Below are 18,312 nucleotides of genomic sequence, written 5' to 3'. Positions count from 1 at the left end.
CTATTTGTAAGTTACTCACACACAGCATCTCTCAAATGTAAAAAAAAAACAACAGTTTCAGCAAAGACATTAAAGAAGTTCTGAGGTATTCTGGATCCGGTGATTGGTGGAGACCTTTAGAGCAGGATTCTCTCGTGACCAAACAAATCCTTTGCCTCAGTATATACAGATACAATGGGAATATATCTTTTAATAACTATAAATAGAAATAATTGCATTTAAGTCTTCGCCGCTCCATTAGCTTAAAGCATTTGCTTGATGCTCAGAGGGCAAAAACAGGTGGTAACACATACACACTGAAATCTGCATTATTTACTTAATTACACACACATCCTTTGAGTCAGGCTTTGTTTTCAGAATAATCTGTTGTATGGAGGTTTTTCTTTTAGTACCATAAATAACTTGCGATACTAAATGTTTAAACTCTTTTAATATATTGTCACTGATTGCACATTTTACAACAATGCCACCTTAGTGCTATGAAAGAAACTATAATATTTAAAGCTGGAGTGTGTTTCTTGGAATCACTCCTAACCGTACTGATGTGAAGTATTCACACATACGCCACACAAAAATTACATTCAATACAAAAAACAAAAATGACATTCAAGAACATTTGTTGACTTCCTGTCAAATATTTCTACAATTGAACAATAACTATTGCCCAGCTGTAGTGCTTGTGAAGACAGACGTCAACATTGTGACAGGAAGGTTGACTCATTGCAATAGTCCACTCTTGCATTGCTCAGAAACATTGCACAACTGTTTGTCGTTTTCTTTCCACCATCCCATTTCTGATTAAGGTACATAGTTAGGTTAATGATTTCCATACAGAGACAAACAAGTATTTTCGTTTGCAATCTCTGTCGTTTGTGTCCATCCGTGTTCAGTTACAGAGGTATTCACTCATCAGAGCTTTAAAAAAATGGTTCTTTTGTTGGTGCTCAGAAACGGTCGATTCTCTCCTCTCCCTCCTCCTGTTGGTTCTCCATCATTTGGGCAGGTATGCAGGTATCTGTGGGGGCCTTTGTGGAGTTTGAGTCCGAGTCCAGTTTTAGCTCATTGCTTTCATAGCCTAAGTTATCATATATTTGTCTCATATTGTGTCTCAGCTCCAGCTCCCGGTTGGCCTTCGCTTTCTCCTGCTGGAGCTGCAGCAACAGCGCTTTATTCACACCAGGACCTGAGAAGAAAGAACACAAATGTATCCAGCTTTACTATACAGTCGTTCTTCAAACCTCTTTGTTGCATACATAAACTAGAATGGGCACTCGGTAGAGCGCATACCTTCGCATATCACAAGATTGGGCATTGAATTATGAACATTTTGGCATTAGTTGCATGCCAATTGGATAAAAATTGACCGCGCTATGGTAAAAAGAAGATGTTTACCTTTTCATGACCTTGACCTTTGACCCGATCGATCCCAAAATCTAATCAAATGGTCCCCGGATAATAACCAATCATCCCACCAAATTGCATGCAATTCGGTTTAATACTTTTTTACTTATGCGAATAACACGCATACAAATAAATAAATAAATACACGGCGATCAAAACATTACCTTCCGCATTTTCAATGTGAAGGTAACAAGCAGCTATAAAGTACATACCAAAGTAGCTGAGCAGTACAGGGAGGAATACGAGTCCATGAGCCATCCCCAAAAGTGTAATGACCAGGTTTAATCGGAAGAAGAAGATCTGAATGAGTTGTGCTTTGGCGAAAGCCAGCACAAGGATGCCTGGCAGGTTGGTCATGGCAACACCAGCAATCACCTAACGAGCACAAAACAAACAGTATAACACTTGTTTTTGTATGTGTACATTTATACAATCACATGTCTGTGTGTGGCACTAAAAGGGAATTCTTATTTCAATGTGACTGTCGTGACGCCTTCAATCCACTGGCGGTCCGTGTTCTTTGTCCTGGATGCTATTTGTCTTGCAGGATCTGCGTCGTTAGCTAATGAGCCACACCTGGGCCTGGTCTGCTCCTGACTAGATAGAAACTCACCACTTAACATGGAGTCCCCTCTTTCGATTGCCACTGTTTTTGTCACACATCCAAAGATGCTTACGTCCCTGTTTACAGACTTCCATGGTTATTTTATTTGTTGTTAGTTTATTACTTTGAACTCATCTGATTCCTTGTTGCAGCCTTTGAGCCAGGCTCTAACGTTCAATAATGTCATGGAGTCCTGATTGCATCATTTAACAAACGAGGCGCACCTGCCAGGCTACAACGTATCTTGAAATCAGTCTCTGCCCAACAAGCCATGAACAACCAGTGGATCCAACTGTACAAGACAAATCTGGACCAGGTCAGACAAGTTAGGACGTGATCCCATGTTGACCAGACAAGTTCAAGTATATGTATTTAAAAACTAACAAAACAAGCGTGGAAGTCTGTAATAAGTAATGTAAGAATGTTTTTGATGCGTGAACAAAACTTAAAAAGCAGCCAGTTCAGCAAAGAGAGTAAAAGGACTCCATGTTAAGGTCGTGAGTTTTTATAGCCAGAACCAAACCGGGCCCAGGTGTGGCTCATCAACTGACGACCCAGATTATGCAAGATAAATAGCTGCCAGGACGAAGAACACAGCGGATCGGAGGCTCTTCACAGAGAGGGAGTAACAGTGTCTGCTCTAAAGTTCACTCACCGCACTGCCCATGTTGGCTGTAGCCTCCATAGCTCGTTCTACATGTGTGGTCTTGGTGCAGAGTGCAAAAGATCTCGTTATATGAGACACAAACTCCACGGAGATTCCCACCGCCTGCAAACAAACAGAATGTAAGTTGACCATAGGAATGCATGGTGGTAAAATGTATTATAAACAACTTGCCCTCCTGAAAATAACATATAGCACCAAAGACACTAAATATCAAATAAATCAGAGCATCAGAGGCTAAATATACTCATGTTTTACTCCCTAGCACGGGTCCAGCTCAAAAACCACTGGGTCCTACATTTCCTATTATAAAACTCAATCTTTCACAAGATAGAAACCCGGCGAACACCCAATCCTCCTATTTGTACCGCAGGCTTATAAATCTGAAGTCTCCTAGCCTAATTCAGGGTAACCCCGTCAACATGACATATGTTTATTTTTTTACTTAAAGCTCTCTCTGGAGACGCTAGAGACAATCCTCACTGTATAAGTAGTGCCTCTCACATCAAGTACAACCACGCTGCCTCTTGAATCTCCATCCCAGACATGTCCTTACCGTGACCAGATTGATAAGGGCCACTGCGTTGTAATCTATGCCCCACAGTGTCATGACACCAACGGTGTCCACGGTGATCATGATTATGGTGAACAGGTTGAGCAGACCAGAGCGCAGATCCAAACCCAGCAGCAGACAGCACACGACGAAGGTCGGCATTAGACACAAGGAGATGATGAAGAGTCCCTCCGGCACAATAGTCAGGTACTGCTCATAAAACACATTGGTCACCCTGGGAGAAGAAGGGAAGAGGAATATCAGTCGGGAGTGACAGGCTCCATTTCGTATGATGACAAATCACCATGTAAATAAGAAAAAGAGCCCACGGGGTTGTAGAAGCAATAGTAGTTATTGTAGTTAAGAGAAGGTGTACATACGTGTAAGGAAATACTTCAAAGTCAGGGGAGGTGCCTGGTATTTGCCTCATGCCCATTGTGATGTTGTGGGCCAGCTCTCTGGCCTTCAGCAGTGCAGCGGTGAACTCCTGAGAGTTGCTTAAAGGTGTGTGGTAAGCCATGAACCGAGTGGCTAGGAACACGGGGAGGAAAAGGTTCACGCGCTGCACAGATTCATGAAACGATTAAAGGAACTTTGGCCGCTCTAAGATGACTTGCCTATAATTTCTCCACTCTGATCCGTCACCACCGCTTTGTTATAGGCTCCAAGGCCACTGTCAAAGGGGACAATAAGCAATGAGAAACGTGTTTTCATGTCCTGTTGTTTTGTGTATAACGTGCACATGTTCCACGACATACCCTTTGGGGCACTTCAGGCCAGGCCTGTTACCCAGGAAGTTGGGGAGGAAGCGGTTGAAATCTTCCACCGTGGGCCTGAGGACACCATCTGGAGGAGCATCTACACACTTTGTGGTACAGAGGAAAGGAGCGGCTGAGATATGGAAGAAGAGGAGGTGTTAATAAAATAAAGGCCATGTCTTTCATCCTATAAGGTCATTCATAGTAAAGAATGTGGAGTATTGTGGTGAATCTCACATTCGCTTGCAGGACAGAAATTTCCCGCATTTGGTCCGAAGCTGTACAGACGACAACATCTGGATCCAGGGTTCAGCCAATCAATGAAATCATCCACCCAGGAGTTAGCAGGAATAGCCAAGTAGGATCTGCAGGTCACATCGCCAGTGGGTCAAGGAAGGCAGGAATACAGATGTCCTTATTTATGAATAGGACAAGTGCTATTCTCGATCTTTCTTGTGATCACCAAATCCCATGAATAGAACAACAACATCAATGCGGTTGTCCATGCATACATTTTGCTCTCGGCAAGAAAGACAATAAGTGTATTTAGCGAAGTCTAAACAATTTGTTTCTACCTTTTGACAGGATACTTACATTATTGAAGTTCACACCAATTGAGCTCATTCAAGCCAGTATTTGGAAACTAAACTATAAATTGAATAGCCAATACATTCCATATTCAGCTATTTTAGTCTTACATCTTTCAATTTCATATTATAATTCTGGAAAATCCCCACTCGATTAAAAGAGCTTTACTGTTTGCCAGGAACAGTAAGGAACTGATATTACCAATGATAACTTAGCTCCATAGTCTTTGTTAACTCAAGGAAACAAGCCGATGTTGCTGGTAATCCAATAACTGTCAAATCCCCTTCAAGTCATCTATCGCTGATAGTTTATTATACTGACAACATGTGTTACAGTGGCCACCAGGTATTATAACTCCCTCTACTGTAAGTGTTGGGATGCATTCATGTTGTCTGTTCATGAAACATGAAACATACATATTATACTGCAGCATAGAGGCACACATGTATTACTCCTACTAATCAGCTCGATCATAACCACAATATAATTGTTTGAATTGTCATTTTAGGGGATCTTTTGGGTGTTTGCTCTCAGGTATGATCAGCACCCTTATCTGCTCAGTGGCATCATGTAACAAGTTCATCATTAACAGATCTGATTGGCTAGTATGTAAGAGGTTGCTACTACGATATCAGCAGGTTCAAGGATTTGCCGATGAGAAGTACAAACGTGAAGGACAAAGGGAGAGAAACACTCTCCACGGATCTCAGCAGAGGAACTTGCTGATGTACTAGATCATTTAGCAGCCACACGTTAAGACCTGAGTAAAAAAAAAGGTGCTAGTCTAAAAACTTATCAATTCTCTTGTCCCTATGAGGAAAATCAACAAACTCACAATTCAGGGTGGTTGGTGGCGTACTGGATCTTCTGGGTGAGAGAGAACTGATCGCAGCCCACGCTGGAGCAGACTCCATTCATGCCCTCCACGGTGGTGAAGTTGAAGCCTTTCTTTGTTACAAAGTAAACAGGGACTCCAACTTCAAAGTATTTGTACAGGTACTGGAAATAGTCCAGCATATAAGAGCCCTGCATCAAAAACAAAAAAATACGAGTGAGGTTACACTGAAACGCAAAGTGTGCAGGTATTAATTTATACTTATGTAGCAGGGCTTACTGACCTGAGGCATAGCCAGCTCCTGATCCAAACCCACGGTCACATTAAACATGAGAAATACGGATCCACAGAACATGAAGATGAAAACCACCATCTGAAGAGAACACAGGGCATAATATTCAGATAAAACGCCTGGACCCTCCCTGTAAGTAAATATGAACAGCTCATTCTTAGGACATTTCTTCCGTGTAGAAAACACTTATTTTATTATATTCCACTTCTGCCAATAGATCCTCCTCGATGTTACACACTGGAACTTTAAAGGGACACCAGAGGTAACGGGTTGAGAATACCTGTTCTATAAGGGATAATCTAATGTGATCGTTTAAGGGTTAGTCGCTTTACCACTATGATCCTGGTGTAACGGTGCAGTAGAACAGGGGCGTAGTATCTCCTCATGAGGGGCAGAAGAATGCCCTCGTTGGGCTTGTTGGGGTGCTGGGTGGACACTGTGACGCAGCAGAGCAGTTCACAGCGGTTGTTGTCTTGGCGCCGGGTGTCCAGGGACAGCAGCGCCACAAAGGCGGTCATCTGGAGCAGGAAGTCCATGAGCACGGCCAGAGCAGCGTACAGAGCGAAGGTCTTCACTGCTGGCATGGTGGACAAGGCCCCTTGGGTAGCAGAACAGTGAGAGATTAAAGCATCAAATGCAATGGTCCCTTCTTACTGTCGGTGCCCAGAACTGTATTGCTTTGTGCAAAGGTTCCGACCTAGAAAGAAGCAGATGGTCTCGGAGAGACTGCACAGGAGCATGCTGGGAGCCACGTTTCCAAGGACGCGACCAATCTGCTCCTCTCTCGTCTCGCCGTGCTTCCGCATATCTCTCTGCGGAAAGGGAGGGAAGAGTAACATCACTAAGAATGATATACGTCTCTTACAGCAGGACTGGACGTCTCTTGAGCACACAAGCAGGCACGTGCACAGATAGAGCCCTAGTGGTGCTCAAGCACCAGCCCTTTTGCCCTGGATGAGAAAAGTGCCCTTTTTGCTGGAGCCACTTTTTTTTTTCATTCATCAGCATTTAAGAATAAAAATGACTCTCTGTCATCAAGTCCCCCCAAATGTGTTTTGATATCCGACGGGGCATTTATTTGAGTTCTTGTGAGAATTTCGCCCCGACAAACTTGTACCACATTGTTTTTTGTGGTATGTTTCTCTTTGTTTTGTCTGTTCCAGTTTTACAAAGATCAATCTTGTATGAGCATTGCAGAGGGTGAAAAGAGTAAACGCAAGAAAAAACAACACTTGTATTAACTAACCCAGAGTGAGGTCATGCCGGGAAATATCAGACTGAGGCTTTATAACTTTTTTACAGAGGTTTGATATTTCACGGCATGACCGGGCGGTCGAGGTTAGTAAGTTGTTTATTATATGGCATTTTTCGCTCCTATCATTTTGTAAATAAAAACTAATTGTAATTGTGAATAGAAAACATTTTTTTTTTTTTAGCTCTCATGTCTTCTCACGACACAATGTGTTTCAATTACTTGCTAACTTCAGGTTACAGCGATCAATATAAAAATCATTTTGCCGATGGGTGCCCTTTTTTTTGGTTTGAGCACCTGCCCCCCAAAATGTCTGTGCACGTGCCTGCACACAAGTATACACACCTGGTACTCCAGAACAAAGATGAAGATGTTGTCGGCGCCGACAGCGAGCACCAGGAAAGGCACGACCTGCAGAATGATCAGCGAGGAGGGGATGCCGATCCAGGAGTAAAAGCCCATAGAGGCCAGGACAGAACAGCCGACTACCATTATCCCACCCAGACCCACCAGAAACTTGGAGTCCACCTAAATGTGAGGCAGAGATAAGAATCAAGACGGACAACTCAGTGAACCTTTTTTATGTTCCGTATCTTTTGCTGTATCGTGTCTTCTGTATTATATAGCTTCATGGTCCCCATAGAGATAAGCGCTATACAGCTGAATCTCATGACTATTACTGTATGTACCTGATAAGTACTGCTTTATCAGTTGTACTTTATAGGTGGAGGCTTAGCCAAAGCAGTATGCCGACCAACCGCTAATGTCACACACAAAAAAGCTGATGAATGTGAAATACAGCATTATAATTATAATTAGAGAGTTATAAATGTAATTAAAAACGTATTAATATGGAAGATGTATGTGGTAGTATATTTAAATATATTTTGTTTATTGTTGTTTTGTTGTTGTTTTATTTTCTTCTTTATTTTATATTAATTTTCTGATTGATTTTGATTTCAATTTAGGATAGGAATTTATAAGCATTTTTTACTTCTACCTATACCTTTTCAGTCTTTCTCTTTTGTATATTATATAGGATAATATTGTATTGTATTTGATTTGATTGACTGAATAAAAAATACAAACAAACAAAACAAACAATAATAAAAGATAGACATTACTCTCTGAAATCTCACCAGTATGCGTTTCCATGAAGTGTACTCTCCCAGTGCCACGGAAATGTAAACAAAGATTACAGCATAGCTAATCATGAAGATGGGGATGTCTTCGGCTGTTGTCCGATTAATCTCATCCTCCAGAGACCTCTGTCGACCGAGGGGGAAACCAGAGTGAGGAGAAGGAGTGGGGGTTAAGAACTCAACAGCCTCTTGAAAAAGCTGTGACAGCAGACCAATGCATATACAATATTTACTGCACCTCTGCCATGTATGCAAAGGTGAATTTGGCTGCTGGGTTCTTCTGGTAGGCCTGGACAATTTTCAGAAACTCTGTCTCCCACTGCATCGCCACTTTGAACTTGGGCTTGTCGCGAGCGTAGTTGTTGAGGGAGAAGGTCAAGATGAAAGCCTCCGCGTTGGTGAAGTCGTCATCTGGAAGAAGCAAGAAGACAAATATACAAGTGAGCCACCCTTTTTGTCTTGATTGTAAAGCTGTTTCACGTGGAAAAGACGGTGCCGAAAGCTACTCACTCTCATAGCCTCCCACAGCCAGAAAGGAGAAGACCGGAGCTCCGTAATCAGCCATGCAGCTCATACGTAAATCCGTGATGTCTTGGAAGGACAGGGGAGAGCTTGGGAGAAGAAGGGCGACGCTCGTGTTAAATCACACAGCGATTGTTTGTCATGTTTGATGTGAAAGTCTGTTTGATGACTCCTTACTTGAGGCAGTAGATGACGTGGTCCCTCCAGTCCACCTCCTTGGTCACTCCCAGCTCTGTCATGTTCACCTTCGCGTCAATGTTTTTCAGACTGTTCTGGAAGTACTGCGGCAGGCTGTTGACTGCGCAGTCCGTCAGGCTGGGGTTGGATGGGTTCAGTGGCGCGAAACACACGTCCTTCAGACTCGCTGTGCGGTTCAGATCCTCTGACCAGAACTCAATGTTCTAAAGATGGCATAGAAGAGACTTCAATGGGTCAACATCATACAGTACACTTCTCCAAAACACTATGGCTTTGTGATGAAGTACAGGTGCTCTGTGGAGCCGTCAGATCTGCTTATTTAATCTTGTGAAAGATTCATTGCATTGGTTAAATATGGTCTCAAAAAAGTGTGAAATGCAGGTCTCCTTCAGATATAACCTCAAGCACATTTTAGGATTTGTGCCAAATTAGAATGCCTTTAATTTAGATGGCAATATGAACATAACACAACACGACATGGGTCTTCATCAGGGTTATTGTCAGCTTGCATACATATATGGTGTTAAACTGATCAGCAGAGTGGGAGGATGCTTCTCTACCAATGTCGAAATATATTGGTCCGAAACAAGTAAGTGATGCATCATCAATAGAGAGAGGGGGAGGGGAGAGAATATTGAGGAAGAGGAACGTGAAGGAAGTGAAGGAAAGAGAAGAGAGGAGGGCAGGGTAAACCTAAACTCTTACAAACTCAAATGAGATACAATATAATGTGACTATTAAGTCAAGGTGGTATATTTTCTCCATGTATACAATTTTGATTCCGGTCTCTTTACCTGGATTTGTGTCTGGAGCTGCAGGAGCTCAATGATCAGATCTTTGGAGACAAGCCCACTGAAGTTCTGCAGCCCAAAGAGCAAAGAGTCGTAAATGTGGCCTTTCCTGTCCGGCGCCGTCAAGATCAGCTGGTTAGTCCTGAAGAAAGGGTCAAAGTGTGTGTCGTGGAAGTCTTTCTCCTGGCGGGCGCGGCTGTTTGGAGAGGACCACAGCTCGACCGGGTCAGTGGTGAGCTCGATGGACTTGAGGCCGGCAGAGAAAACGGCCACGACGACAGCCGACAGCAGGAGCACCTTGAATAAAGATGAGATTCACACGTTAATATCATCTGGCTGACGACCTTCTTTTCTCTTAACCCTCCTGTTACCTTAGGGTCAATTTGACCCCATTCAATGTTTAACCCTCCTGTTACCTTTATATTTACTGACATATTTTACCCTCGGGGTCAATTTGACCCCAGCAATTAAAACCTCCAGAAAATTATTAGAATTAATATTGTTTTCCAAGTTTAAGTGTGAGGTACTTTATGTTTGTTTGTTTGTTGACTACCTAAATAGCCCTTTAAATATATAAAAAAGTTGATATTTCTTATATGTTTGACACAGTGAAAAACAGCCTGGGGTCAAATTGACCCCAAAGAACACCGACATTAAACATTGAATGGGGTCAAATTGACCCTAAAGGTAACAGGAGGGTTAAAGAGTGTAGAATTTAGTCTCTGGCATTATTGAATCACTGACTTAATGTAATGACTCTTTTCTATCTGTGCTACAGCTCAACTATGAATACATCAAATTAAATGAATGAAGCTGATTAAATTAGATTCTTGTAATTGCCATTGTGGCCACAGTGGCTCAGAAAAAGTCACACAGGCTCAATAAATCAACAAGGCAAATGTCTGTATCGATGCCGAAGACGATGTGTTCGACTTTTGCTGATTGAAAATACTTTGGTGACACTAACCGTGAGAGGATAAGTGGCCATCAGGGTTCCCCAATGGCGAAACTCTGAGCTTAGGAAAGCCTGAGCAGCCAGGCTGTTCCTGTCCACACAGGTCACCTCTGACGGATCAATGACCTGCTGAGTCACATCATTACTGTTCTGGTCTTTGCTTTTTCCTTTTCCTTTCTCTGCCTCCTTTCTTTTCCAAGTCCTCACAAAGTAAGCCACAAAGAGGTAGAAAATGAAGGCGTACAGCAGGAGACAGAGTAAGATGATCGAAATCACGAGGAATCCGTCAGTCCCCAACAGTCTGAAGGGGCCGGGCGGCAGTGGAAGGGGCGGCATCCTCGGGCACGACTCTTGGCAGTCCTGGCAGGAGCAGGCCTGACCTCCGGATGGCGTGGTCTCGTTACACATCAGAGCACGTCCACTGTAGGGAATCACGCCCTCGGGAAGTCCCTCGGTATCTCCCTCTTTTATCAGTTGAAAGTCGATGTCCAGTGGAGCCAGGCCGTTACTGGAGTCTCCCTGGAAGTCATACCAGTGCTGGGGGTTGCACAACTTGGCGCCATACCGACCACACATGGTGGCAATGGCAAAGCCTCCTGTGGCGGGGATCCGGACATTTTTGCACGACTGGAAGGAGCCATATGCGAAGGTGTCGCTTAAGAACGCCTGGTAAGAGATCACGGCCTCCCTCGTTATGTTTCCGGTGGTGACGTTCATCACCTTTGTGACGTTTACTGTCTGGCTCTGGTTGGGGCTGCAGGTGTTGATGCAGTGCAGGTGGGCAAAGTTGTCCGCACAGATGGGGCAGCGCATCAGCAAGGCCTTGGACATGGCCAGACTCAATTCCAGGGACAAAAGCTGTTTCATGGAGCAGCAGGCGAAAGTGTTGCTCTCTCCTTTGTCCAGGATGGGACACACCTGCATCGAGAACAGGGGCTGTTAAATCAACTGACCGACTCAAACACAAGCTCACTTCATGTCAAAGGAATACTTTGAAAATGATTTTGTAAGAATAGACTAAAAAAGACTTAAGAATACACCGAAAATACATTGAAAATGCGGAAGGTAATGTTTTGATCGCCGTGTATTTATTTATTTATTTGTATGCGTGTTACTCGCATAACACAAAAAGTATAAAACCGAATCGCATGAAATTTGGTGGGATGATTGGTTATTATCCGCGGACCATTTGATTAGATTTTGGGATTGATCGGGTCAAAGGTCAATGTCAAGGTCATGAAAAGGTCAACATCTTATTTTTACCATAGCACGGTCAATTTGTATCCAATTGGCATGCAACTAATGCCAAAATGTTCATAATTCAATGCCCAATCGTGTGATATGCGAAGGTATGCGCTCTACCGAGTGAAAACTCTAGTTCAATCCTGTTTTTCCTTAAAACACGAAGCAGGATCTACAGACCCCTATGAGTTTCCTGTAGTGTTCCCCTGAGAGGGCTCGGGCACGGCTGTAGTCGTAACATGGGACGATAGGAGGGAGGAGCGATCCTGAGACCGTCGGGTTGCAACCACACTCATCATAGAAAGCACAGTAGCCCGGCTCATGCTGGGCCTCTGTCAGCACCTGCACAGGAGAAGGATGTATTACATTGTGCTGGAGGTAAATGAAGAAGACTCTTGCGATAACTCGAGCCATCTCAACTGTTGAGATATCATACAACTATGTTATATTGTAATCTTTTAGTCTTCTTACGTAACATTTTTGGGCCTACGTATCTCTGTGTTTTACAAAGAAACACTGTATTCAACATGAAAACAATAACCATGTGTGTCATTGACTTGTGACTTTAATTCAATTCCAATTCAGTTTATTTTATATAGCCCAACATCACAAATTAGAATACAAATGTTCAAGTTAAAATATAGTATGTTCAAGGTTATTACAACCACAATGCTCATTTGTGGCCACAGGAGAAGATAACAACATCCAAAAATACAGAACAAATCTTTATCTCTCTATCTTTATTTTCATATTACAGTAAGTCTTGCATGAAATTCTTTCCATTCAGTTATATTTATATTTGTAAACTAGTAAAATGTATTACATTTAAAAATGTTTTATTGTGATTCGAATTTATAATCAGAATTTAAATTAGGATAAGTGCATTCATTCATCCAGGTGTAATAATAAACCAAAACCAAAACCAGAAAATAAATTCCAGAACCCTGTTACTGTAAATTTTAACACGATTTACTATAAATGGCAAACATCAATTTAGATGGAAGTCACTAAGATGTTTAAGAGTGACGTCTTTTAAAGATTTGTATTAGATTATTTATGAATATATGTTTGACTATTTCCTGAGAACGTTCAGGAGTATGAAAGATTGTAAATTAAAAAATAAATACACATTAAACAAACAGATACAGTTAAATACAATAAACATCGTAATATGTTATTCTTTTTAATTGAATCACATGTTACAATATGTATTGTATTTGTCTTGTCCTTTAATATCATACATACTGTTGAACTTACAACGACAGAAAACATTTTATCGAAGCAGACATTCATACAACAGACGGACAGAAACACTTCTCTGAACTTGTCTTTCAATCAACGACGTGACAATACTCTCGAATTCCAGTTTTGCTTTGAGCTTGATGGTGCTTTACTGCAAAAACTATTTCAACCATTGACATTTTCTGAATACCAATGTCTGGATGTTTTTAAATTACAAAAGCACTTCTATGTATTCCTTTACTTTTCATCCTGGTCGCAGATCATATCCTAAAGTTAATACCTATACAGTTATTATGTATAAAAACAAAGCAATGTGAGTTATTTAGCTGTTGACTGAAAGTGTACCGTATTGAGAATACACTTAAGACAACTTCGTCACAGGTTCATGAGAAAAACTACTGGACCAACTTACCACGAAAGACAGGAAGGTGATCAGAGCAGCGACACGGAACATGATTCCAGGTGATTTCCACGCCAGCAGAGTCAGAGTTCACTCGTACAGTATGTAGACGAGTGGGTATTAATCACTGCTGCCCTGTTGGAGCAGACAGAGCAGGAGAGTGAGAGACAGTCTCTCCTATCGTCGGTCAGCCCCGTCTAACAGGGTTTGGGTCAAGGAAGGAAAAACATCACGACAAGTAAAGGGTCATCAAGCCTGTGATGTCACACCTTTCCTATCTGGTGTGATGCGGCGGCTGGCCAATCGCAGCTATGGATGACTAAATACCTGTCTGATAACATAGGGGAGGGGGGGACAATTCGATAGGGTTGCTTGGGAGACCAAAAGCAGCAGTGAAAAACTACAGGATGATCTGAAATAGCAACCGCACCCAGTTCTTCCCTTCATATACTGAATATGTTCTAACGCTCTGCCCCTTTTGGTCTACTGAAGACACATCCACCCATTGGTTGACCTAAAAAAACATCTGTTCACTGAACTTGACCTTTAGACACGGGTGTGTGCAAGTTATCTGATGTGTAATGAACAGAGAGAGGAATATACCTGCTAATGTCCCAGGAGATGTGTCTTCATCACAAACATCTTACAATAAACCCAGTAGCATGAGCAGGCCACCAAGTCAACACGACTAATATCTTTTTGGATCAAATCCGACAATATCAGATCAACTTTTAATTAAGTTGTCAACACGTGTCAAGGCCACGGCTGAGATAAGACTTTCAAGCGAGACTGCACGATCATGTCAGGGCGAAGGTGCATGCGCATTTCAATTTGTGATAAACGGAGATGCTAAGTAAGGCAAGAAGAAATGGAGCTGATATCGTGATGTTCTTTGTTCTTTCTTCTGCTGATAAGTCACAACAACACATACATTTTTTAACTTGTAACAAAAACTGACCACTAATAAATAAAAAAGTAAAATCATGTTACACATCAGTGTTATTTGTCTACTGTTACAGCGGCTGTGCGTCGCTGCAATTAAAAGTACTTTGAAAATGACTTTTAATTGTTTTTTTTTATATTTACAGTGTTTTATCTGTGAAGAAATCTATTTATATTGTTATTTATGGATCTATTGAGCATTTTATTCCCACTTTTTATCTTTTTTTTAATAACTCACAGGAACAAAGCATTAAAAGTGATAAACTTTTCACATACTTCAAATAAAACACAAAAGATTATCAGCAACAAATGTAAACAAAAATGCAACAGATAGCCTTTAAAGGTGGTATTTATACTTCAAATAAATACTATCTTGATGTTTACCGTGTAATGTTACATTTCGGTTGAGGCTGTCAAAAGAATATTTTTGTATCTCTCGTCATTTGTATTGTTCTGTTACTTGTGATGCTGAATCTGATTGCATTGTATTATATCCTTATTCTATTGTTGTTCCCATTGTCCTTTTGCAGTAAAGTTTTCATAAAAGTGGACAAGTCAACAAGTATAATTCCATCACTTAAACTGATAATGCTAAATTACTTCAACATTAAATATTCTGAAATAAAAGCTCAATGTGTTTAATTAGTTTTCAAAGAGGGAGCAAAGGAGATTTATGCTCTGAGCGTAAAGACGTTAATACAGGATTACAGACATGGACATTCCTACACAAGTACTGCATATAGTTTATATAAATTGAATACATGAATTGATTAATTCTATTTTTTAAAATGTTATACTTTTGTTGCACCATATTTATTATCTAGCTAAATTGCACAGAATAAGATTTTACATGGAAAGCACATATGATAGGTTCATAACACATGATGAAGTTGTTCATTTAAACCAATCACCTTAAAGTACATATTACATTTAAATGTTGTTAAAGTTGTTGTTTATGTGTGTTTTAACACTGAAAGAAAAAATTATCATTTTACTCAAAAATAACTTTTATATTTCATATGTGTGTGCTGATCATACATATCTACTTTCATTGAAATGCATGTTTTCATGTATTAATAGTACAATTTGGTCTTGAGATAGTATAGTGCACTAAATGTTATGTGCACTGACAAAGGATGAATATGAATATGGGTGTAACAATACCTTCTGTGGTGCAAGTGAAAAGGTTTCAGGTATTAAAACATATATCATTTATAGAGTACCGGTACTAATTTATCAAAAAAAGTTTTGAGAAGTACAAATTCTGTTTGGAGTTCAACCACTCCTGACTAATATGATGCATAATGTGTTCTACTTATAATAGTCGTCTGACATGTATTGCATTTATATAATCGTACAGGCTTTCAATTATGGTGCACATTTGAATTTATAATGATAAACTGTCTATACACAATATTTAATAGTGAAAAAGATCCACGGAATATCTGTGCTTTTCTTTTTTCATTTACATTGTCTTTTTGTGATCGAAATAAAAAATACAAATCTTCCAGAGAAGCTGTTGCCAGCACAAGAACTTGACTGTACCAGTTTCCCCCTGAGAGCTGATCTCATCCAGATAATACACTTTCCCTTCTTTATGGCCGAGTCCTAAGCAATCACCGTTTATGGGGCTCTCGTTGTGCGGACTGGACGGTCTTGACTTCTTGAACTCCGATACGGATGAAGGGTAGATTCCTCCGAAAAATCTTGGCTATAAGCTGAAAACACCATAAAATATAAAACCTTTGCGTGATGGAGATTAAGACAACGCACTGAATACCTGTATCTGTTGGAACTAGTTTCAAAGTTATTGTACTTGTTTATAAAGCATTAATCAAATTAATCCTCACAGATTTTCTTCCTTTCTATGTTCAAGCCAGATCTCTACGGTCCCCCATCACTGCTCGTTTAATTAACCCTCCTGTTACCTTTAGGGTCAATTTGACCCCATTCAATGTTTAATGTCGGTGTTCTTTGGGGTCAATTTGACCCCAGGCTGTTTTTCACTGTGTCAAACATATAAGAAATAGAAACTTTTTTATATATTTAAAGGGCTATTTAGGTAGTCAACAAACAAACAAACATAAAGTACCTCACACTTAAACTTGGGAAACAATATTAATTCTAATAGTTTTCTGGAGGTTTTAATTGCTGGGGTCAAATTGACCCCGAGGGTAAAATATGTTAGTAAATGTTAAGGTAACAGGAGGGAATGTTCCTTTTGTGTCCTTTAAAAGCAGCGAGTCCTGTGTTTCCCCTCAACTGTGGAACTCACTGCCATTGAATGTTCGAGAGGCAAGCTTTCTCTGAATATTTAAAGAAAATTAAACCTGCCCTATAAAATATGGATTTTAATTTGTAGTAATAATAGCATTGGTTCTCAGTCCTCAATCGCTGTTTTTTTTACAGAAATGTGTTTGATTTATTTTTACTTCAAGTTATTGATCTTTATAATTTTATTGTTGCCAATTCTAGTCTTGTAACATTTCATTTATTTATTCCTACGTGAAGCACTTTGAGCTGCATATTTGTTTGAAGATGCTTTAAAAAATCTCCAATTTCCTTCATCTCTTTCATCAAGTGACCCCTGGATGCTCTGACATTAAAGACGTGAAGCGATAGACTAAATGCTACTTGATTTAATCATCTAACTAACCACCTGCCTCTAACCTTTGCATGGCCGTGTGGTTTGTACTGAGCAGTTGCTCAACCAGTGACATTGCGCACCGATACGACCTGGCTCCCTCCACTGCTCTGGTATGATGCAACCCTGAAGTGTCAGTCAACTCCCACCAACACACATCTGTTTACAAACCAGAATGTCTCTGCATGCCGCTTCTGTTTGGGTTTCATCTTGACATGAAACTCAAACACTAGAGTACGAGCAACACACTGATGATGGAGCATGAAGTGAAACTGGGGTCAGCACGGGGAGTAAGCTAAAACGCCATTCGAAAGCATTTAATACTTGCGATCAGTGAACTTTGACCGTAAACCTCAGGGCCAATCACCGGGCTGTAAATGAAAAGTGTATCGTTTGCTTAATTGTCCCCACCTCTAATGTTCTGGTGTGGAGCACCGCTTCCCTCTCTTTTAATGTGATGGAAAATAAGTTGTGCCTCTTAATCAGACCCCCCTCTTACTGCCAACTGTTTTTGAAAAGACACTCCTCTTCCTTCTGTCTCAAGTCAGTGGGTTGTGATGTTTTAGGACTGTGTGGGTGTGCAGGTGTCCCTGCCCTAAGCATCATGAGTGTTTTATTCCTCCTTCAGACGGATCACCACCCCTCTCCGGTTCCTCCTTGTCTAGAGGAACGATGAGTCACAACACATTGAGTTTGGTAGGTGGTGGATTTCCCAGTCAGCAATCAGGATACATTTGTGAGCATTACGTGACTTTACAACCGCTCACTGTATGTTGGCACAGCGGGAGACGCACTGTCAGTTTAGATCCCAGGAAGTCAGAATGGGTGCCACACCTGTAGTGAAATAAATGTCAATCCGTAAATCAAATTTAGGGCATTGACAATGGCAGATATTAACAATAAACCCAAAATAACTTCAATACTACTGTCAGTGCATTCTTGTTGCCTTTCTCTATTTAGACTGACCAACTAACTCAATAACTATAGCTGAACATTTGTACTATTACAGCGTTAGTTTGTTCTGCTCAATCTTTCCCATTCATGACATGTTGCATTATATTATGCCTAACAGAAAGGAGTTGGGTGGTATTGATTATACACTGCCTTGGAATTGTGTTTCAGGCCATTGAGTCAGTGTAAATTAAATCAACACTATAATCAATGCCAAAAGTCCAGCTGACAGCTGGGACTATATCCTCTGGACCCGGACCAGGATGAGCCCCGCCCCTCAGTACCATCCTGGAGATCAATGGTTTCTTGATGGTGACACATTTGGCTCCACGCTGC

General features: G+C 41.0%; 1 protein-coding gene across 1 annotated transcript; it reads right to left on the bottom strand.

Annotated features, from left to right (window-relative positions):
* Nucleotides 1-411: 411 nt before the first annotated feature.
* Nucleotides 412-13,701, bottom strand: npc1l1 (NPC1-like 1). The gene is made up of 21 exons (XM_056418199.1): nucleotides 13,452-13,701; nucleotides 11,978-12,139; nucleotides 10,568-11,473; nucleotides 9,604-9,897; nucleotides 8,789-9,012; nucleotides 8,600-8,700; nucleotides 8,328-8,500; nucleotides 8,087-8,215; nucleotides 7,293-7,475; nucleotides 6,393-6,507; nucleotides 6,028-6,293; nucleotides 5,687-5,776; nucleotides 5,404-5,594; nucleotides 4,218-4,345; nucleotides 3,981-4,113; nucleotides 3,840-3,895; nucleotides 3,603-3,753; nucleotides 3,226-3,457; nucleotides 2,661-2,774; nucleotides 1,614-1,776; nucleotides 412-1,183 (listed from the first exon to the last, which is right to left on the bottom strand). The coding sequence occupies exons 1-21, from the start codon at nucleotides 13,491-13,493 to the stop codon at nucleotides 945-947; spliced, it is 4,092 nt and encodes a 1,363-aa protein (XP_056274174.1). The 5' UTR covers nucleotides 13,494-13,701; the 3' UTR covers nucleotides 412-944.
* Between the last annotated feature and the right edge of the window lie 4,611 nt (nucleotides 13,702-18,312).

The sequence above is a fragment of the Pseudoliparis swirei genome, chromosome 7, assembly GCF_029220125.1.
Source record: "Pseudoliparis swirei isolate HS2019 ecotype Mariana Trench chromosome 7, NWPU_hadal_v1, whole genome shotgun sequence".
NCBI lineage: Eukaryota > Metazoa > Chordata > Actinopteri > Perciformes > Liparidae > Pseudoliparis > Pseudoliparis swirei.
This window is presented reverse-complemented; position numbering and strand designations above follow the sequence as displayed.